The 23,610-nt window shown below is 34.1% G+C and overlaps 1 protein-coding gene across 3 annotated transcripts in view; it reads right to left on the bottom strand.

Annotated features, from left to right (window-relative positions):
• Positions 1-1,399: 1,399 nt before the first annotated feature.
• The window catches only part of LOC132907030 (helix-loop-helix protein 11), a 160,729-nt gene continuing 138,518 nt past the window's right edge, over positions 1,400-23,610 (bottom strand). For 2 of the 3 annotated variants that reach the window (XM_060959766.1, XM_060959765.1), the window contains exons 3-6: positions 21,940-22,090; positions 20,626-20,891; positions 20,039-20,493; positions 1,400-18,900 (exon numbers count right to left, since the gene is read on the bottom strand). In XM_060959766.1, coding sequence (XP_060815749.1) covers positions 18,576-18,900; positions 20,039-20,493; positions 20,626-20,891; positions 21,940-22,090 — 1,197 coding nt within the window. In that variant the 3' untranslated portion in view covers positions 1,400-18,575. The remainder of the gene's footprint in view (positions 18,901-20,038; positions 20,494-20,625; positions 20,892-21,939; positions 22,091-23,610) is intronic. The other variant, XR_009658090.1, reaches the window with a different exon arrangement.

Genomic DNA, 23,610 nt, shown 5'->3' with positions numbered 1-23,610 from the left:
ACAAACTTAACTGCGCATAGGAGAACAATATATTTAACAGTACACTCATGATTTCGAATTTTGATTTTGAATAATGTGCAGACAAATCAATGCAAAACTAAAACCTGGATAATAAAGTGAACTCTGTCAGGTGCTTTTAGATTGTCGTGTAGAAATGAGAACATATAAAAATTCCTTAGATTTTTGTCTGGTCGGTTTTGTGTGATCAATAAAATGTATGTCACATCATTTGAGAAAATTTCTCAGGATTCGTATCATACAATATGCCCTTTGGGTACAAATAAATTCCGTCATGTAGCAAAGTTTCTTTGCTCACTTACTATTTACACATAAAAGATATAACTTAGAAAACACGAAGCTGGCACCCTGCTGGGGGTAGTAGCCACCCACATGCTATATTTATTTTATTTTATTTTTTCTTTTTATTTACCAATGAGATATAACACTTTACCAAATGTCCTTCAGGACAAATTGTAAAAACCAAAATAAAATAAAAAAAAAAAAACTTACTATTTACTGATTCTATATCGTGGCAGGTATTATCTCGTATAAAATTAATCCGACAAATTGCAACAGGATGTTCATCAAAATTTTGTTTCAGGAACTTACCGAATACGTGCGAGTATTTAAACTTAATCAAAGTGTGAAATACATTACGTTAAAGCATACATTTGAAGGTTTGTTGTCGCAATAAATTTGTTTCAGTGGTCTCACAGATGATCTAAGGAAGCATTTGAATAAAGTAGAATTTGTACAGAAAAGATAAGCAATAAATATTTTTACCTTTTATTAGTTCATATTGTTAGTATATTTATCGCACCACACATCCGTACATTATTCAATGTCTTTCGGATATGTAATGTACATAGTATAGTCCTACAATCCTATATTGCAACAAGTACATAAAATATAATGCAATACAAAAAACAGAACAATATACTATATAGGTAATATTCGGATAATTGTATAGCCATGCTTCTTGTGTTTGGTTGCTCTTCCTTCCCAATTTTCCGTGCTGTGACTCCTTACTTATTCTTTCCAGAAAATTTTGTTCTCGCTTATTCTAGCCTTTCGATGATTTATATACAACAACTTGTAGAAATGTATATTTGTAAATATCATCGAAATATGGATTTTAGGGGATGAAGATTATCGTATGGAGTTATGAGATTACGGCATGAAGGATGTAAACATACATATGGTTGATACGATGTATACGCATATATTACATATACACGCATGTATATACATATATATATGTATATAACGAAAGAACGTTAAAAAATTTTTTTGGAGATTTGTTGTATTCAGCCAACAGCTTTTCACAGGACTTTCGCGTGCTCCTTCATATTCTGCTAATATAGAATAAATCATTGGGAGTAGGATAAGAAAGACAAGAGACGGGCTAACATTGTTTATTACTTTTTGTATTCAAGGTATCTCGAATGAATTATTACAAGCAATAATATAATCAAAGGTAATGAATAAAAAGCGATGAAACTAAACAATCAGACGTTACACCTCACTCGTTATTGGTCACAATTATCTCATTCTCGAATGATTGATTTTATTTCGCATTTTTACGGTTCTTCTCTCACGCTCTCTCTCTCTTTCTCTCTCTCTCTCTCTCTCTCCATTTAATAATTTGTACTTCTCTATTGGCGCAATCCCTTGCCTCTCTATAGTCTCTAAGAAACCGGTTGATTGCTTCACCAACGTCGACAGATTTGCGAGGTTTTACTATACGTTATCTTTACGACGATAATAATGTCGATGAAACGATGCGACTCGATTTTGTATTTATTACCAGTCTTCGGCATCTCTCAAAACGCGTATTCTATCGCATGAAAAATATAAAAAAAAAGGAAGAAAAAAAAATAGGAAATATTAAATAAAACGAAAAATATAGTAAAAGATCATCGACAATGATTACTTACGAATAAAAGATACAAATTCTATTTCGTTGATCGAGAAAGGAAATTTCTCTTTTAGAATCTAAAGAGAAACTCCTTTAGAATCTAAAATGTAGTAGAGAATTAACGGAAGAAATCGGAGTGAAAAAGCATTCGAAAGTTTGAGGCGGCTATTTTCCTGTTGAGATCATTTTTTCTTGTCTCGTTCATAGTACGCGTGATTCCGTTTGTATGCAGACGTGCATATGCATTTGAACAAGAACAGGGGGTGGTTAAGTCCGGAAAATTAAATTGAGTCACATCGTTACGAAGATCATTACGTTGACGACGACAAATTAGTCGTCGTTTACATCAACGCGTTCGATTCAATAAAATCTGGTTGATTAACAGTAAAATGAACGTGTTTTAGTCGTAATAATTCTCTTTTTTTTTTTTTTTTTTTTAGTCCATAATTACATACCGTCGTTCTAAATGGATGGTTATTCTGGGAATATACAAAGTACGTAGAAAAAGAAGGGAAAGTAAAACGTTTCCGTTTTTACCTATGAATTAAAATGCTCCACCTTTGTAAATATGTGAACGTATCTCGCGTAATAGCTAGAATTACGTACTGGCGGTTTTAAAGCGAGTCCTCTCGGGGAAGCGGCAAAATTCTATGCGTGAGCATAACCAGTGCAGTCATTTGAGGGAATTCCTGACGGAGGTTCACGAGGTTCGTACTTCTCACACTCTGCGTATATCCTTCTTCCGACTTTTATTTCTTCATTCGAATAAAATTCATTTTCCAGAAGTTGCTCTTACAGTCTCAACTCCCTACATATTTTTGAAACTTTTTTATTCAAATGTAAGTTTAAAAATTCGAAGTGAAATTACGTTTTCATACATAAAATTTTAAATCTTGCAACTACATAAAAAAAGACGATCAGTAAACAGATTTTAAAGATTATTTGAATACCAGAATGGAGAAGACAGCGTGAAAGTGTCGAGAGACAAAAGTCGAGCCTCGTATCTTCGCGTGAAAAATATTTCGGCAAAATACACACAGTAATTTCTTGGACACGACTTAAAACCGCCGGTAGAATCGATCGATACCGCCGGGTTAATATTCCTTTACTTTTAATCATAATGTATCGTTACAATGTTCGTATAACAATAAAGCAATATGCAAATAGTATGAAGACATTTTTTCTCAAAGTGTTTTCCGCTCGTGTGGCGCGTTCCGTGCATCGCGCGAGTCGAGTTTAACAATAAAACATTGCACTTTCACCTGTGTCATTCGTTATCTCATTATTTTTATTTCGATGCCCCCTTTTTTTCTTTTTTTTCTATTTCTAACTCGTCTACGTCTCACGATTCACATTTTTCATTTCGTATTTACCGCGCAACGAAAACAGCGCGCGATTTGAAAAACAAGAATACAGGCAACGCTCGATTCTTCTTTTTCTCTTGTTCTCGTCTAATTTTCTTTATTGCTGATCGACATGGTGCAACGTTTCATCGCCGTTTATATAATAATACATTATTTAATATAATAAATTATCTTTCATATAAGGGTATAATATATTATCCGATAAGATAATATATTATTCTCGAATAGTTATTTTCCTACGCGAGCTTGCAAGGGTTCGCGTGTCTTTTACACATGCCTTAAGTCAAGTCGTCTTCTTGCTTTTATCAACTATTTCTACCTTTCTAATTAATTCTTTTTCTTCTTCTTTTTTTAAGTCTAGGTGTGTTTTAAACGTTTCAAACACCGCCTGGCGGCTCTTTGGAAACGATCGGTCTTCGAACTCGTTGCGTCTGCACGAAACATCCGCTCCGAGCTTTCTCCGACGTTTTTATTTTTTCTAGTCGTCGATATAGTAACCAAGTACATCTTAACCCTATCGGTCGACCTGAGCGAATTCGAAATCGCCAAATGTAAGTTAACTCTTCCGAGGATCATTGTGACGCCGTCATCTCGCTCTCCAGCTTGCAAAACTTCATTTCGCTACGCGATTTATTAATCAGCCGATAACCTTTAATCGGTTATCATCATGATTTGCACTCTTTTTTTATTCTCATTTGTTACTTTATCCAATTTAATTCTAATCTGTTAAATATTTATAAAATAACATGTGTCGTCACCTGAAGCCTGGAAGAGTTAAATAAAGTGGAAAAACGAGATACAAAGTCGGCCAGTTTTTCGCGATTCGCTCGAGTCGCTCCAGTGCAGTCGTATATTTCATACCTTTTTTATTTTTTACGTTTTTTTTTTTCATCCTTAATTATTACGACGCTTAGAATACACCATTCTATCTCTTTTCCTTTCTTTTTCACAATTCGTACACGCAGACACAAGTATACACGACTTTCTTTCGCCCCATTTCTCGCACATATTTCATTTTCGTCCGTACGCACGCCTAGTTCTATCTAAGTTCACGTTCTTTCTTCCTTTTCTTTAATCAAAGTTCAAAGAAGGAACGCCGTTTTTTAATAACCTGTCTCTGGTTTTCTAGAAAACCTTCGATTTTCTATTCTTTTCCCTTTTTTATTTTATTCATTTACGTCGAATTACAAGATTCGACGATCTTTCTTTCTTAATACTTTGATGACCGGAATAGATCTTCACGTTGGAAGTCATTAGAGCTCGTTTCAATAGAACAAATTATGCCAAGTAACGCGTGTTATCTTATTCCCTAAAGTGTTTACTAAAACGACTAACAATCGCGTGACGATAGATGAGCAGACTGTGGATATTTATGCGTTTGAATCTACAAAATTCTTTAAAAATTTCGTAAGTTGATCGCCTATTGTCAGAAAACTTGCGTCTCTGAATCTAATTTAACTTGACTATCTTAGTTAATTGTAAGTGACAAATGAAATGAAAAAAGTCAAGGGAAATATACTTTTATGCTTTTCTCTTGTAGTCGTCTGTAGTATTTTGCGACTGAAACTAACTTTCATTTCGCTTCCTTCGATCATGTTTATAAAAATGTTAATTTGCATAAACATTCGCAGTCTATCGACGAGAGTCCGTAGAAATAAATAAATAACGACTGTACGAAATAAATTAGAATTTCTTATTCGTCACTTTCGGTAAGCTTTCTTCTCTTTCGCTTAATTGGAAGAAATGCATCGATTAAAAATCTAGTAGACGTGTTTACATTAATTAGTTAAATTATATTTCAACAAAAAGGATCGCTTGACTTAGTTTAAGCAAGATCCTTTGAAAATCAAAGAAAATATCCGTTTTTAACAATAGAACTACCGATTTATATCTGTGTTTAAATACATTACAATCTAATATACATATATTTCAATTTCACAATAAAAGTAAATAGATATATCTACGAGATTATGTTTCTATCTTAATAAAAATGAGCATTTCAATTCTTTAGAAATGGAAAAATTCACATTTAAGCCTTTAAAACTGAGAAAACTAAAATACAAGTTGTTGAAAGTGAACAAATTTTGCAAACACAAGATTGTAAAGACAAAAGTACTAAAATCCACGATCCTGACGAGTTTGATAGTTCTAGTGTTAAATCTATCATCCCCTGCTTGCTCGTACGAGCATCGACTCGTTCTGCGAGTTTTCTATTAAAACTTTAAATTCTCTTTTTTTTTTCCTTTTCTCTAACTACGAGCAGCTTAGAATATCCGCGCTCTCAACGTTTACGCTCTATGTCGTTAATTCGTTTCACCCAAGAAGTTTCTTTATTCTTCACATCTCCTATCTGCCTTCTCATCCACGATTTCTCTTTCGTTCCGACGAATTCATTCGAAAAACGAACGAACAAATCGCGTTAATCGTCCTCGATTACCACGAGTCGATTTTTGCGATAGACATCGAAATAGAAAATCCGTGAGAAAAAAATTGATTCTTCGTTTTCTTATAAGATCAACCGATTTCTCGGGATAAAACAACTTATTTCCCCGATCTAATTAACGATCCCCGTTGAATCTTCGCTGTTTCACGCGTGCATTTACATTTCACGTCGTTTTCGCTTTCTTCCCATATTTTCTCAGCGAGCACAGTGAATTTATACGCGCTATTCATCAAACAATAAGATTCGATGGACAGAAGTACGCGAGAGAACGAAATCGAACATTTACAACAATCTCACGTTAGTCTACGCCTATATAAATAAAAGATAAATTAACGATCGGCTATCTAAAGGCGCGATCTCCTATAAGCGTCAGACGCGTACGTCTGACATACGCGACAGACGCATTTATAGCGATATAATAGAGTAGTACGTTCGACTCGTTTTAAAACTGTGTTTCACTTTCTTTATACTTAAAGAATCTTTTTTTTTTTTTGCTACGCAACGATACACTAAATAACGAATGCATGAAGAAATAAATGCTTCACGTTCATATTGGGTTAAGCGAGCTGCGTTTAGTGGAACCGAAGCACGCGTCTTATGCTTGCAGAAAATTTCCCATGTACAGAGGGATACAGTAACTGTGTCTAGTCGAAAGCAGTGAACGTGTACGTCTGATGCTTATTGGAAATTCAACCTTGGTAGAGTAATCGAGTTACTTTAATTTACTTTATAGAGAGTTACATTGTTCTTTCCCGATTTCCCTCCATCCCTTCATTTCTCTTCTTTTTTTTTTTTTTTTTTTTTAATTTTCATCTGTTCATGAATTTTTATTTATGCGTAATTACGTGTTTGAATTGACTCGGATCTGTTTGAATTTTCAACTGTTTCGTTGCCGCACGAGTTGTCTGGAAAACGCAACTCGACAATCTTTGCGATCTCTCGTGTCTATCGATTGATTGCACTTCACTGAGCTTGTCGTTCAAAAGTGCTTGAGGAAAAGAATCTCTTTGATTGATTGTTACCGATCCATAAGAACGTAGCATCATTTTTTCAGTTCTGTTGAGAATGAAACGAACAGGCTTTTAAAACGTTGACAAGCTTGCGTGGACGTGATTTTTGGCAATTTGAATTTTTAAAGTGAAAAAGGAAACGATGTTGCTTAGTATATCTTATATCTTCCCTCAAAGAGATTTGTTCGGAACTTGTTAAAATATATGTATATCGAAGTTGGTGGATTTGATGTAATATTAGGTTGTCTTAAAAGTTTCTTTCGTTTTATACGGAAATAATAGGACAAAATGGATCATACATAATTCAATAAAATAATATAAAAGAAAAAATGTAGTGCGTCTATTATTTCCTTATAAAACGAAAGAATCTTTTGGGACAACTTAATACATTGCCAGAAATACACGTGAACGTGACGTTCTTGTCGCATCGAGTGCGAGCTGCGATATTAGGCACTTAACATTGTCATCAGAGATACATTTGTTATGTGCAATTTAAAACTAGGGCGGTGAATTGTGTATGACTTTAAGAAACTCGTAGAAAAGATTACTTTAGACCTGCGTTAACCCGTGTTCTTACAATATCTTAATTAAACGTTTAATGAATATATTTTCATACTATTTTCATATTTTCATTAAAGTAAAAAATTTGATATTTTTATTAATAAAAATATGAAAGATAATTTTCCTATAATAGAGAATAAAAGAGAATAAAATGATTTTATAAAATAATTAATTAATTTTGTATCAGATATTAAATCTGATATTAGGAATTATTTGAAAAAGTAAATTTGATGCTATTTGTCAAAAATATTTTTCGCTTCACCGGGCTAACGCAGGGCCAAGTTAGTCATCATCATATATATATTTTTCATTCCTGTTTGTTAAGAATAAAAACCATTGGACAAATTTTAGAATATTTCCATATCGAATAAAAATTCGTCGTGTTTGCATGGGTAAGGTAGAACATCCACGTTTATCCGTCTTACAAGCTATCAAAAACTCTGTAAAATGTACAAAAAGTTGGTCTTTCTCGGCAAATTACAGATAACAAGTTTCCATTCCATTTTAATTATCTTTTTCGGTTGATCTTCATGATTTTTATTCCGTTTCAGGATGATCAAAACGACAGTCTTTCTAGATATGCGCAGAGTCCGGCGTTTCTTGTAAAAATTCACTAGATCCATTCTCTCTATTCTTAAAACGACACGATTAATTATTATCAAATTACGGTTTATTATTCGTAACTGCTTATTCGTAACGGTCGTTGGCACTAAATGCCCTGTGTAAATTAGATAGCGTTTTATCGATCATCGAACGTGGTAATTAAATCTCCGAGCATACACGCACGCACACTCTTCACCTCTTTCCACATTTTTTTCGTTTTTCTTGTTTTTTCTTTTTTTTTTTTTCTTTTTAGTTTAGTAGAATTTACGAAAAAATTTATTTATTATCCCGCAGAAATCGACACTTTGTTAACCCACACATCGATAAGAATACTGTAAATTTGAAGTTTTCGATCTTTTACACGAAACAAAGTCGTCTTCGTGATACATTTTAACAATTGCTGTCCGACAAATTTTGAGTGAAAGTCACTCTGTAAACGATGAATATTCGAATATGGATAATAAACTTAAAGATGTATTAAGATTGAAGAAACATTTAAATGTTGATAACCTTACTTCGTTATTTCACAATTCTATTTTTTATCTCGGATTTGGTTAACTCAATATCGCATTGTTTGACTGTTAGCAAGCGAAATCCAATATCTTATTGAATGTTCTCATTCAAAAATTAAGAAGGAAGAAAGTTTAGAAAAGAATAGCGCTGTACCATTGCGAATTTATTTTTTCTCATTTTTTCCTTTTACGTGAACATTTGATAAAAGAAGAAACACATTTAACAGAAGTATCGAAAGAAATAAATAAAAATCAAGAACGTTCTTTTTCGTGATCGATTACAAAATAAACCTTACGAATTCTAGAATAAAATTAAGGATTACGGCCTAGATTACAAAAAGGAAAGAAAAAAAAAGAAGGCAGAACGAACAGTATTCTCTCCGCTGTGCGATCTCTCGTTTAAACGTTCGTCCATTCAATGTTTCGATAGTTTAATCAACAAAATTACATCGATAAAAATCTTCCTATAGCTACAAGGAATCGCAGAATCTTCTCGAAAACAAAAACCGATTACAAACAAAACAAAACAGAAAAAAAGAAAATCGTCCGTTAGAAACATCGTTTTCTCTCTAATATATTTATAATTTATAAATCGCAGCTTTTAAAAGTATAGTTCTATATAAATCTATGATAAATTAGAGTTCGTCGCTTGGAACAATGATTTATTTTTACAAGCTCCGCCCTGAAATTTCGACGATTAATAAGTTACGCACCACGATATCAAAGAAAAAAGAAATGCAAGAAAATTACAATTTCTATCGTGTCGATGAGTTGAAATGAAAATATCATATAAAAAAGAAGGAAGAGAAAGTAAAGTTGGAGTTAAATGTAGGAATATTTTGAAAATGTTATTTAAGTGAATTTGCAAGTGAGAGTAAATGTGAATAGTAATTATCGGAACGGTTTCACGCGTTCTCGGACACTCATTCATTGTTCTCTCCCTTTCCGTCGTACACAGTTTGTTTCTTCTCTTTATACGAATTGATTACAAAACGAGTACATTCGAATCAATGGCAGTCTGTTTTTGTTCGAAACATTGGAAACAAAAGTGGATTTCGCATTCTTCTTAATATCGTAGACCATTCAATTTTTGATGAACGAACTTTTCATTGCGAACTTTTTAATATTCCATAATGTGTCGCTTATGACATTAATTCATTTAGGAATTCATTTGTTCAAAATGAAAGCCAAATAATGAAATCGTCGATGCAACGCACATTTTATGCTTACTACTATTTTAATAACGATTATTGTTAGGTTATTTAGAATTGCTTGGTTTATCGAGCTAGCTCACTTTTGTTCTCAATGTTTCATGTATTTATATAGACGGAATTTGCGGCGCGTTGCGACGTTCCTCATTTTCTTTGTCGGCTTTCTCTTGTTTCTTTCGTGATTCATATCTGTTTTCGTCTAATTTGTTTCATCTCTGTTTTCGTTTCTTCAATTTGTTCTTTTTACGAGGGAATGCAGACGCACGAAGCAAACGTAGCTTGAACTTGAGGAACATTTTCTTCTTTCCTTTCATTGTTTTCTGTTTTGTTGTCCATTGTATTTAAGATCATATAATCTTTCTTCCATTTCGTTTCAACAATAAGTCGATGTTCGAGGGCCTCCCGAAAATGAAACGATGAAACCTCGATCATAATGGATTTCTTCTCGATTTTCTTCTGAGCAAATAAAATTAATTATCACGCATATCAGCTTCTAACGACTAGACATTCTTCAACGTTCGAAACTTACGAAAAAAAATAGCCGCCAATTTGTCAGCCGCTACATAATCGAGGTATCACCGCCATTTAAATCAAATTCTTTTATTCCATGTCGTTTTTCAATTTACATTCGTGAAATAATCGTAAAGAACAGAGAAAAAAAGACTAATACTGTTACAATGTTCGCTTCGCGAAAGCTTGTAATCTTCCACCCATTCTTCTCGTTTCTATTTGAACGATTAATTGGACGGCGCTTCGAACTAATTAGGTACATGGTTTTCATCGATCTCAAAGTCAATAAAATTGTTCCATCAATTCTTCCCTCTGTTTTCTCTTTTCACGTTCCTGTCTTTATCAATTGTTCTGTTTTAAGTTCCAAACATTTCCATTAAACATCGAGTAAACGTGTTCCTTTGCCACTGATACGAAAAGATTTATTAATTTTTATTTAAATTAATTTATTGAGAAAAAAATTACTTTTTAGAGACTCTAGATGTGCTCAACTTACTATAGTACTATGTGTTTAGGTCTAATTTAACAGAGGATCAAAATTAATTTTGATTCATCGGCCGATCAAATGCACGAATATTGTCGAACGCTGTTCGAAAAACCGCATCTGTATAAAGTCTTATACAGTCTTTAATTTGAATCTTAACTCAATAAGAAGAGAAAAAAGAACTGTATTTTTCCTTGTTGTTTCGTTTTTTTCGTTTGTCTTCGTAAAATTCAAGAAAGAAACATTCTGATTTTCCTACAGATTAAAACACGTTAAACAGGCGGAAAAGGAAAGGAAAGAAAAGAAAAAGAAAACAACCAAACCGCCGTTTTCTCTCTCTCACCTTAAACGAATGTCTTCTCGAAGAATTTATCTCTAAATTCTGTTATTCAGGTCTATTCTCAAAAAACGAGAATTCCTTTGAACCTAACGCTTATTCATCTTGCTTATGCGCTGTTCCACTAAGTGTACTTCAACTCTCACGCACACTATTCTCTCCTATATTCCTAACGCTCCTTTCTCAACAAATTCGCAATCTTTAACGCTATTCACATACATCTTTTTATTAACCTTACACACGCAATACGTTGTGGCCGCCATTTTAACATTCTAGGATTTATAATATGCATAGTGCTTCTTTCTTTTCCTCGATTTTGGGCCCGTGGCGACCGAAAGTGTGATAGAAAAATAATTACGATGCTCGATCGATTTATCAGAGGCACTCCGTTCTCTCGAGCTATTTTCAGTCTCATTATCAACGTCATTTACTTATTCGAGAGATGAGAACACTCAAAAGCACACGAATCGATTTAATATCCTTCGTCCTCGTTTAAAACTTCAATAGAAACTCGAATTTCTTTAAATGAGACATTTGAAATCAAAGTGACAGACAAAAGTTACGTTAACATCAAATAGATTAATCGTACGTATCAGTTGAGTGGTGTATTTTTTATCAATTAAAATTCTAATATATATTTGTTACGACGAAGAATATAAAAAGAAACGTTTGCTTTCTTTATTCCCAGGAGACAGTTAATCGTTCATTTTGTATTCGCAGTGGACGATCAAGGAACAGCTTTCAGTCGCCATTTGCCGCAAAAAAAGTACAAATCGAAATTAGCCTTAACATTAAACTTCCTCTAATTAATTCATAATCGCTCGCACAGCCACGCTCGCCTAAATGTTAAAAGGATTCTTTTTCTTCTTTGTCGCTTCTTTTCCTTTTCTCCACTACTTTTTTCTTTTTCTCTTATTTTATTCTTCATCTTCGTTTCTCTTGCTCTTTCCTCCTGTTTTTTCTTTTTCTTCATAATAGTAATTAAACTATTATGGTGACTCTTCGTATTTTACCTCTAATTTAATCCTTTCATTTATTTGTTTTTCTTATTAAGATTCTTTTAACTAAGTAATGTTAAAGTGTAATGAAGATATAGCAACCATTGTTTCGTGAATTTATATGTATAATTTATATTATTTATTTTCTTCTTTCTTACCAGGGGAATTATCGAATTCTAAAGTGGCGTTTTAAATGTTTCTATATTCTCTTCTCTATCTTCCTGTCTATCTGTGTATATCGTTTTATATCGTTTCTTCGTTTGAGTGAAGAAATGCAGCAATGTATAAAAACAGGTTCAATGAAACGCCATTCAAAAGTCCGTCATTTCTTCTATATTTTTCTGCATTCTTTATTTGTTCTTGCGTTGTTATATAGTTTATCTTCTTTGTTAGATCTTCACTTTGTATGCGGTGTAAATGGTAGAATAAAAAACATTTATGGTAAAAATTGGAGGAATTTCCTTTGTTTCCGAGTATTTGTTTCATCAATTATTAAAAGCTGTAAATCGATAACACATTTAAACGTAACTATCCGAGGACGTTGACGTGTATTCCAAAATGGAAAAATAAAAAATAAATTAATCGCTATTGATAGTAACAAAGTTAAAAATTTTTTCTCTAACATTTTTGCGGATTTGCAAAGTTTAATTGGATCAGAAATTCCTATTGCTACGTGTATATTGTATATCGAAATTTAAATGGATAAAAGAGTACTATTTTCATAATACATAGGCTTCATAATTATAAGTAATTCCTTTCAAACGTACAAGTATAACTAAATATTGTAATCGTTAATGTTTTATTTTATAATTATTTAATAGCATAGAGTGGATATAATAATCGAAATCTGATTTTCCTCAAAGCGCTTTTTGTCAAACACCGGGCAAAATACACGTCAACGCGTTTTTTTGCCGCGAACCGACTTTACGAGAAATATATTACAGGGAAGAAACGCATGATAGACCCACCCATACACCAACTCATCAAGTTATAGTCTGTATATACAGTAATGAATAAAAATATTGGCACAGACCAGATTTTAATAATCCTGTGCAAACCTGCAAAACTTGTTTGTAATATGTTTTCATCGCTATTGTTAAGAAACTGTATCGAAATTACCTCGCAAATAATGAAAAATATGTAACGATCTGTTTTTACTCTGATTTTTCTTATATATATATATAGTATACATATATATATAGTATACACACATATAATATTTATTACTGTAATACGTATCTTTTATCTTCATAAAACAATAAATTACTGTATTTGTGTCTTCCAATAATATTGCATTCTTGCAACTTTATTTCGTTGCTTTGTCCTTAATGGGTACAATTAATATGGCAAAATTAAATATCATAACTTTGCAACTCTTGCTCCTTATATTTTACAAAAAAATAAACAAAGAACCATGTCTTTTACAAACCCACATAAAAGTTTACAAAATAAGCTGATCTATGCCAATACTTTTGTTTATCATCCGACCGCGGATTTCTATGCATTTATGCAAAAGATAAAAATGCACAGAATGCATATAATATATGCAAAAATATATAAAATACATATCAATAATTCAATACATAAAACAAATCTCTACCAATGAAGTTCATTAATCAAGTGAATTCTGTTTCTTTAGTTGTGTTTATAAAACCATAGTTTCTCATAAAAGTCCGCAGTCTACTCATCACCGTACTCTTCACCGTGGCTCTTATCATTCCTAAGAACTTCGTTTCGTCATAAACGAAATAAAATTAAATCAGGCCTGCATTTGTTCGCCAAAGATATAACAAGTACATTCTCTCTCAAATTCTTAGATTTTTAATAACATTCGAACAAGTATGGCTCGAGAGAAAACGAAATTTGATCGAGTCGCACGAAGCCTTAGGAAGGTTAAGGCTTTTTCCCCTAAATGCTCGCAAAGTAAGCTGTGTAAATGCGTATGCATAGCATATGTAGTTTTCTCGCGTGTACTCTAGATTCGTCACTGCTTCTTTCTTACATTTAGACGCAATGTATGCGCGCAACATTCTCGTATACATTGTACAAGCTTTTCCATAATCTATGGAAGCGCTCGAATATTTAAATTACAAGTGTTCCTTGCTACAAGATACAATATCCTTTCAATAATTATCATTTCGAAGAAGTTTTCGCAAACCTGAATTTCACAAAAATTAATGGCTGTCTTTTCCAAATAATTCGCTTGCAATTTATTATTTCGAAGAGACATCATTAAGTGAGTGTTCATAGAGAAGAAAATATTCTAATAAAAAAAAGTGTGAAATATTGTTTAAATAACACTGATTTATTAAAACTTAAAAAAATATTATTGACACGACAAACGTTGACAATTTAGTTTGTAATATTCATGTTCATATTTTATTCGTGATTTGATTAAATTATCAAAACGCACGTTATCGAGTAGCAAGAAACACGAGAAAACGAAAGTGTCGCGTACGCGTGATCACGCATTCAGAGCCGAAAGAGGGGAGATCGATCGCGCGCATACACGCTATTACAATCGTATAAAATCATTCTCGAAAAAACGACTGACGAAATTTACCGAAGAAATCGTCGAATTATCTTTTTCCACGTCAGAGAAAAAAGAAAAATTAGGAAAGGAAAGAAAAGATGAAAATGATCGAAGAAATCTCGTATCTCGACTTCTTAGGCCCTCGTGCGTCCTCGCGCGAACATCGACCGCGAGATTTTTGTACATTACCCTTGAACAAGGTTTATCTTAATTCCTCGAAGGTACGATATATCAAAGTTCCATTAGTTACACTTTCATCGTGGAATTTTAAAGGTTAACCCTATCTTTATATAAATGGTCTCGTCGTACCTGTCGCGACACGAAATGTTTTCGTGGCGAACGAAGTGTGAAAAACGTGGAAATAGCGGCGTTGAAAATCGTAGAAAAACGATGAACGCGTAATAGAAAAAGTTGTCGCGTCAGGTACGAGAAACTGAAACTCTCTTCCATTTTCTTTCTTCTTCTCTCTTTCGTTATGCTTCTTCTTCTCCATTGCAAGCTTTTTAATGTTGGCCTTAGATAATCACGTGTATAACCTACGTAACATCGCTATAATAGTATATACACACAGTACAATTACGGATTAGCGTTCACATTTATCATACCGATAGACAATATTAATAACATGGTTGTATCTTCATTGTGTACTCGCTGCTAACAATTCCTACGTACTCTCTAGCTGCTAAACGTTAACTAAAGTTCTTAATTTTTACGCCAGTGTTTCATTCTCGTTTATTTCATAATTCTTTCTGCGTCTGCCTTCTGCTTATGTACTTACAAACACAAGTGTATGTATATCTAACAATGAAATTCCTCTCGATGATAGGCATACTACATATTCGCTCAAAACTCAATACATACACACTCTCTCGTATCTTCATCGCATGGAAAACTAAACCGTGTGTCGGTATATCGAATGGCGATCGAAAGGATCCACTGTTTCGATCTGGAAAGAAAAGAGACATAGAAAAAAATAACTAGACGCATGCGTTATGTCGGTAATTCAGTCCGTGTTTATTTTTCTAGGGTTAAGAAAAAAAGATGCAACGTAAAACGAGAGAGAAAGAGAGAAAGAGAGAGAGAGAGAGAGAGACGCGTTTAACTCAAATGAATGCATGTGTGTCTGTTTATATAGTAGAACTTCATTTACTGAAATGAAATTTTGTTAATTGGTTATTTGGTCCCTCTTGCACAATGAAATTAGTATTATTAATGACATTTTCCTAATCATAAGTTACTAATTATCAGTATTAATAAGTTCTTTTGATAATAAAATAAATGAACTTTTACAAATCACAAGTCATTTGCTTATCCTATTTAACATGTGTCTATAAAAGAGAAGTCTACCACATAAAAGTCATAATTTGTCAATTTATTAATTTTATTAATATTAATGATAAATTATTGTGCAAGAGAATCCTGAATATGAACTTTTATTAAGCGCCTCATAAGCCAAATTGATCAGCACCACTTTTTATCAATTTCTCAGTTTCATTACATGACTACATGATTAATATTCAATTCTCAAGAAACAAATGACTTACTTTCACAAGGTCATTTATTGCAAAGAGATAACAAAAATAATAATAAATTCTAAAGTAAGATTAAAAAATAGTATCTGCAACATCGTAACTCTTCTCTACTACTTTTCAATTTATACAGATGATCAATATGGCTTTGTCATATATAGTATAGACTCTTGTTATATATGCACATTATTTCCTCCATGAATAACTTTAGCTTTCAGATAAACAAAGTTCTACAATATTTGATTGATCGGTATTTAAATCGCGTTCGATCCAATCGAATAGATCGTTCTTCCCTTCAAAAGGCACGAAGAAATCATGGCTCGCTTCTCTCAAGTTTCTTAACCTAAAAACATCGTGCTTCGTTCGACGTACAAAAATGGTTGGGGGGGAAAGTATTGTTGCGAGGATCACCGAAGCAGTGTTGATGGTGATTGCTCCCAGTGTTTCAGCCTTCTGCGTTTCAATATATATACATGTATATATTTTTTTGTCATTTTTTTATTATATGTTTTTTTGGTTTTTCGAATTTTCGTCTCGCGATTGAGGTTAGGGGAACAAGTGAATATTAAAAAAGTGTACACACGGTAGAAAAAGTCTGCCTCGCGAGCTCGAGTGTCGTAATATGCATGCCAGACACGATTTGCGAGAAGGGAGTGAACGATCATCGTTTCAGCGGCTAATCGCCGCCATTTTGGTTCGAACGCCAGGTCTACCAATTTTCTGTTTTTCGTCGCTGGCACTACTACTATCTACGAAGGAACAAAAAGTCTGGTTACTCGATATTTGGCACAGATTAAACGGAATTTCTTGCTCGCGTGTGCTCTCTCGTGCGACGAGATCACTCTTCGACTGGATAACTATGTTTTTCGCTCTGCCGTTTTTTTCGTTTTCTCTTCCTAAATTAGTTCATGGAAACAGTCGGTATTTTTCTTTTTATGGCTCTTTCGCTTAGGTGCATCTTAATGTGTGTCAAATATTAAGCATGCGGCGTGTATGTGTAATATACATATACGTATATATATACACATATATACGTGTAGTATGCGTACAATGTGTATGATCGATCCTGTTGATCGAACTATCACTCGAACAATATGGTACTAAGTCCATATGAACATCGTAAAAAAAAAAAAAAAAAAAAACAGAAACATAAAGAGAAAAACAAGAAACAGAGAAAAAGAAAAGAAAAAAGAATGTACGGCGTCGTCGAGAGTGTATCCGCTTCCTATAAGTATCTTTTATATGTATATATATATAGAATGTTCCTTTTTTTTCCTTTTTTCTTTGAATTCTCGTAACAATGTAAAAAAGAAAACGCAAATGTGTGTGTTTGTGTTTGTGTGTGTGTATATATCCATTATATATATCTATATACATATATACGTATACACACATACATATACATATATGTATATACACATTTCGCGGAAGGGGATCGTACTCGTTACATTGTCTCATGTATATACGTATATATCGTGTGTACATATGTATACATCGGTACGACATACAGCATACGCAGCCTTACGACCTAGGAATAATTATTATTGTGGTAGCATGTCGCCTTAAGTCTATGGAAAAAAAAAAACAAGAAAAAAGAAAATGAAAAATCCTGTCTCGTTAACACACGAGGAGAGAAACGCCCGCTTCGCTGTCTCGATTCGCGAAGTGATGAAGGGGATGAATGTTGGGAAAAGACTAATGATTCAACCCTATTACGGGTGTTATTGGGGATGACAGCAGGACAGGGAAGAATCTTTCTTGGGAATGAGGGAAACGCTTGGGTTCACCATCGTGTTCTTATTACAAAGAAAGAAAATAAAAAAAATAAAACGGAAATAGGACACGATGGAGAACCTAACTAAGAGGAAAATATATCGGTGGTATTTACAAGAACTAGCGAGAGGATAATGATGATGGGATTGGGCGATGAAAAGTGAGGTTAGGACGAGGGAAACATTTCGACGACTCGGTGGCGAGGATCCTTTCGTCGAGCTTCGACTTTTTGGCCCCACCCTCGTTTCGAGATTTTCATAACCTCAAACTCCATCGATAGGAAGTATGTGGTTAGATAGCTTTCTCGTTGGATCTGTCGATACTTATTAACCAATAAACGATCATTTAATCCCTCGAACGTAAACAACAACAGGTTTGAATCTCGATGGACACTGGGGACAGATCTGTGCTCGAAACGACGGCGGACGACAGGCAGTAGGAACATACGAAAACGCCGACAGAGCAACATCGACACAATGGTCGGTCGGCGGTTACAACAGCGAACGCAAGGAGGCGTCCCGAGTGTCTTCGAGGAAACGGAGCCTCCGACTCGAGCGTAGACTGTGTCGCAGAAACATCCTTCTTTCTTCTTCTTCTTCTTCTTCTTCTTCTTTATTCTCTCAGTTGGTTACTTAACGTGCGTGTTTCTGTGTACACACTTTTCGAAGGATGCGTCTCTTGATGTCTCGATGCGTCGCGGGTTTTCGACCGTCCATTAATCTCGAGCGGAGGCAAGTTCGCCGTGGCGAACGCGCGCGTTCAGTTTGCTGATCGCGACGCGCCTTTTGATCACGAATGCTTCACTACGATCACGCCAGGTCGTTGCTGGGCCTGTTGCTGTCTGTGGAACTGGAGGAACTCGGCCTGTAGTAGCCGCTGCTTCGCCGTCGGCGACGCACCTGGCGTAGTAGATGATTTGCTCGACGTGTTCGCCGTTTGTTTGTTGGTCAACGCCAGCGGCATGTCCTGCGCTGGTTCGTCGCTGAAGAGATGGTCTCCCTCCAGGTGACGTATCGCCTCCACGATCGTTTCCAGATTCTGTCTGGAGGTGTTCGCTAAATAAAGCCTCGCCTGAGGGGAACTGTCGTCTAGGGAGTTCGAAGGCGACGGCAACCTGGAATTAGAATGATTTTTCTTTTATACGTGCTATCATGTAGTTTTACAGACCGCGTATTTATGCAACTTCCTATATTAATAAATGTACATAAACAAATTGGACTTTGTTCCAGTCACTAAATATTGTGTGCATTCTGTACATTTCGACAATTAAATTTCTCATAAATGTATAAATACCTGCAGCATGATAATAATGAATTTTATCGAGCATAATAAATTTGTGTTAGCAAAATGTATCAGAAAATTCGAAAATAATATTGAAAATTTGATAATTCTGCATGAAAATTATTTGATAAATTATGAAAGCTGTTTACAGTTTTAAAGTCTTGTTATCAGTTAAATGCACGACGTTCATAACAAGAATCATAAAATATTAATAAGACGGAGACATGTGTTACTATTTACCTTGACATTTACCCTACATACTAAATGCAGGCTATATAAATGTATCACGTAAAGTTCATCGTAAAATTGAAATACTTATATCTTGTAAGTAAGACGATAGCATATTTTAAATTTGTTAAGACACATTGCCTTTTCCAGAGATGTTCTTAATATTACATAAGACGTGAAATATTATACGAAATTAATATTAAAAAATGACTCCACCTATAGAACAATCAATTTATTAAACCGTTCTGTTTGGCATTATTTTTATACCTTTTTATAAAATTTGGTATATCTATAATCTATATACAGTAAATTTAATACATATAAAATTCAATGCATATATAGAATGTTATATTTTTATTTATTTCAAATTATTATTTTATAATTAATATTTATTCATACATTACAATACAATATTATTAATTATTTATAAGTGTTCTAATACCTATAAAGGAGGTTGCATATAAACAAGCTGGGAACGAGTTGCACTATAAATATGTTACAGATTTTTATGTTTATATTATTATATATATATAATGTTATTTATATATATATTGTATGTGTATACAAAGATATAAAAATGCACAGAACCCATATAATATACAAAAATATACAGTTCTGTTTTTTTAATTATTCTCCTAAAAATACAAATTTGCATCCACTCATAATGTAACCAGCAACATTAATATATTAATACGTATAATAATATTAACAGAAAATAAAAACCAGGAAACCAGAACACTCACCTCTCAACTTCTACTTTCGGTTCCGCTTTCATAGCGGCCTCGAGGACGCTTGGTAGTCGTTGCGGCTCCGCGGCCGGTGAGAAAGGCCTGCTGGGGCTGGTGGTGATATATTGAGGTGACGCGTTTTTAAACTCCCCCGTAGTCGTGGCGTACGTGACACGACTCGACGAGGAAAAAGAGTCACCGGTAGTCTGTTCGTCAATTGCGGAGAACACCTGGTTCTGACCAAACGTTACGATCTTCGGCGAACCTGGTCCAGTCTCCTCCTCCTTGATCTCTTCTGGTACCATATCGGCGGGTTGTGGAGACAGGGGTGGTGAACTTGGATCCGGACTAGACGTGTCCACGGTCTGCGTCGTGCCAACCGGTGCCAAGGACACCACGGAAACTACCTGCAGTGCTGCTACCGCTTCCTCTGTCTCTTGAGCGATCACGTTGTCCGTATGTTCAATCACCTGAAGAGCAGGAATTAAGAATTTCACCCTCTTCATATTCTGCACATTGTTCTCACAAATTAAGAGAAATTTTTATGTACTATATTATTTATTATCAATGCAATAAAAAGAATTAATTATTTAATAATTTACCTCGTGAGGCTGATAAGTGATCAGTTGATTATCCCTGTATCTTTCCGGGTACAGTTGACTCTGTATAGCTCTCATCTGCTTCTCTAGATGCAACCTCGCGTGACGTTCCCTTTCCAACTGTCGTCTGAGTTCTACCACCTCACTGTTGACCACAGAATGTCCCTCTGTGGTCACCGTTATTACCGACAATGGTTCTGGGGACATGCTGCCCAATCCTTCGTCACCGCTTTCGCTAACGTGCATTGGTAGACTAACCACGACACCTCCTGAAACGAACAAATTCCATCGATAATTCATTGCTCAATCACATATAGCAAAAGCAGATTAAGTTCTACACTATTTAACGTTTCTAAATGTATTTCATATCGTCGATTTGCTCGACACAAAACTAACTTCTGAAAGTAAACTACTTTAGGATAGAATGTGTTAATATATTCGAGACTTTTAAATTAATAATAATAAACATAATAAAATAAATATATAATATATAATAAATAAATTCATTCTTAATAAGGATATTACTTGCACTGAAATTATAAAATAAAACTGAAAAATGCGGAATTAATTAATAACGCGCTGAATTTTTAAATTGTGTGTGTGTTTTCTTCTTTTTATCTTTAATAAAATTTGCTTTGTCATATCTCTTTTCAGTAGTCATGAAATGAAAGTCTGTATAAAGGTTATCAGTTTATAAACTTATTATAAATATAAGAATGACGATCACAAAATCAACGCTTATTATATTCAAATAATTTATTAGTCAGTGGAAATCAATGATTTTATAGACAAAGAGGAAGCATCCCTATTTTTATCCGATGCGTAAGATTGAAAATTTAATCGCGCTGCGCCGTGAGAGTCAAAGGAAAGTAAACGAAGTTTCGATCCTATCGATCGGATTGCGATTTCTTCCCTCTTGTGAACAGAATAGAATATCTGGCCGAGCCTGCAGGAATGTAATTACTCGCGCGAAAATGACGAACGACTCCTATATTAATCTCCACACCACTTTCGACCGACAAATTAAAAAATTCCTCGACGAATCTTCCCGATGAGTCAGTATCATAAAGCAAGTTATTCTGATGACGCGGGTAAATTAGTGATCGTCCGTTCGCAGATTGCGTTCTTCCTCCAAGAATGATAGATTAGTTTTATGGTCATAGTAAAATCATACAAATATTTCATTCACAATTTTGTATACGTTTAAGACGTATTGTACAGTTTCAACTTGAGATACATACTATTTAGTTAATGACACATTATAATCGTTATAAATAAAATTGTCAATTTCCTTTACATCAAAGTGAACACACTCACCTTGATTGTCCGGTTTGCGTTTCTTGATCGGAACATCGCCACCCTCGTGTTGATTCACCAGTCTCTTTAATTGACAGTTCTGTGACAGCAGTTGGGTTTTCTCTTGCTCCAGCTGGTATATGTATTCGGCAGTCTGCTGAAGTATCGCAGCCTGAAATAAGAATGCCATGTTATTGAAATAAATACTTATTTGGTGTATTTATTACGTTAATAATTTATATTCTACAATCTATGCGATAAATATCATCGATGATCATCATCTTGTAAGATACAAGATACAAAGTATAAATTAAAATGAAGTGTTGCAAGTGCAGCCCAACGATGTATCGAAGATTTAAAAAGTGATCTTCAAAGCGCGTGTCGCTACTATTTTTATCTTTATACACGTTTTACCAAAATCAATATCTATTCCACCCATTCTAAGTCAATACTCGCTAAATAATTTTTACATCGTATTTGTCAGATATCGTGGTGTTCGAATATTACGATATAAAAATTGTTCTATATATTTTTAGAACAAACTAACGCTAGAACGAACAAACTTCTACTAAAGCAATCCTGGCATATCTCGCTATACTTTCAATCAATAAAAACCTTCGAAACGAACCAAACTAAAATCCATAAAATACCAAAGGACAAGAAACAGCGAAACTAGGCCGAGTTTAAAAAGAATAAAGGTTCATTCCACACGCAGGTGTTCCCAAGGAATTATTCGCAATCCGTATCTGAATACAAGATAAATAGGCAAAAGGAGGGGGTGTAAGATACTTCCTGTTTATATGGCTGAAGCTTAAAGGGTTTTATCAAGGGGGAGAAAGGACCACCATGGGTCTGTGTTCGAGTCGATAACATCCGGAACAGCGACGTACGCGTGTCGTACGCACGTAGTACGTAGTAAAACGGGAATGGTGGTGGTAGCAGCGAAAACAAAAGGGCCAATTGATACAGGAGTAGAAGGTAACGGGCTGTACGTTTTGCACCTGCCGACAGGTGGCCAACGAACAGATGCCCGCGTGTGTCGTGAAGCCATCTTCAGCTGTTTCTCTCTTGAAACTCGTTCCACTCGAAACTCCAAGTAATATACATTTAAAAAACGTCTCCACTGTGATTATGCATATGATGCAAAGGACATTTAACTGGTTAATCGAAGAACTGGTTTTATGAATAATTTTTTCCTGTAATCGAGTATGTTCAATTTCTTTTTTCTTTTCATTTTTGTTCTAGATTTGTTCGTTTTGGATCGGATTAATTTGTAGGTTCAGATGCATTTCTCGATGCGATAAAAGCAACATCAGGATTCACGTTAAAAAATGTTTCGTAGAATTATTGTATTATAAATTGAGCTTTTTCACTGGTTTTACTTTATAATTATTTTACTATGAATTTGTAATTCCTATTCTCTAATTTTTATTTTAATCGTAATATAGGATTTCAATTATTCTTATTTTTGTTCTGTATTATTTTAAAAATAATTGTTCAAATGATTTATCTATCTATTTTCTCTTTTATATTGAGAAAAATCTTGTTTTTCTTTTTTTTTAATTTACTAATTTCTAAGTAGATTCATAAGAGCATATAAAAACAACAGTTGCTTTCATGGAAATTATTCTATGATTTTAATATAGTTTATTATATTAAAGTATGGATATATTAAAATTTAATTTAACGTAA

This window comes from Bombus pascuorum, chromosome 5 (genome assembly GCF_905332965.1).
Source record: "Bombus pascuorum chromosome 5, iyBomPasc1.1, whole genome shotgun sequence".
NCBI lineage: Eukaryota > Metazoa > Arthropoda > Insecta > Hymenoptera > Apidae > Bombus > Bombus pascuorum.
Note: the sequence above shows the minus strand (reverse complement) of the source record. Positions and strands in the feature narration are given on the sequence as shown.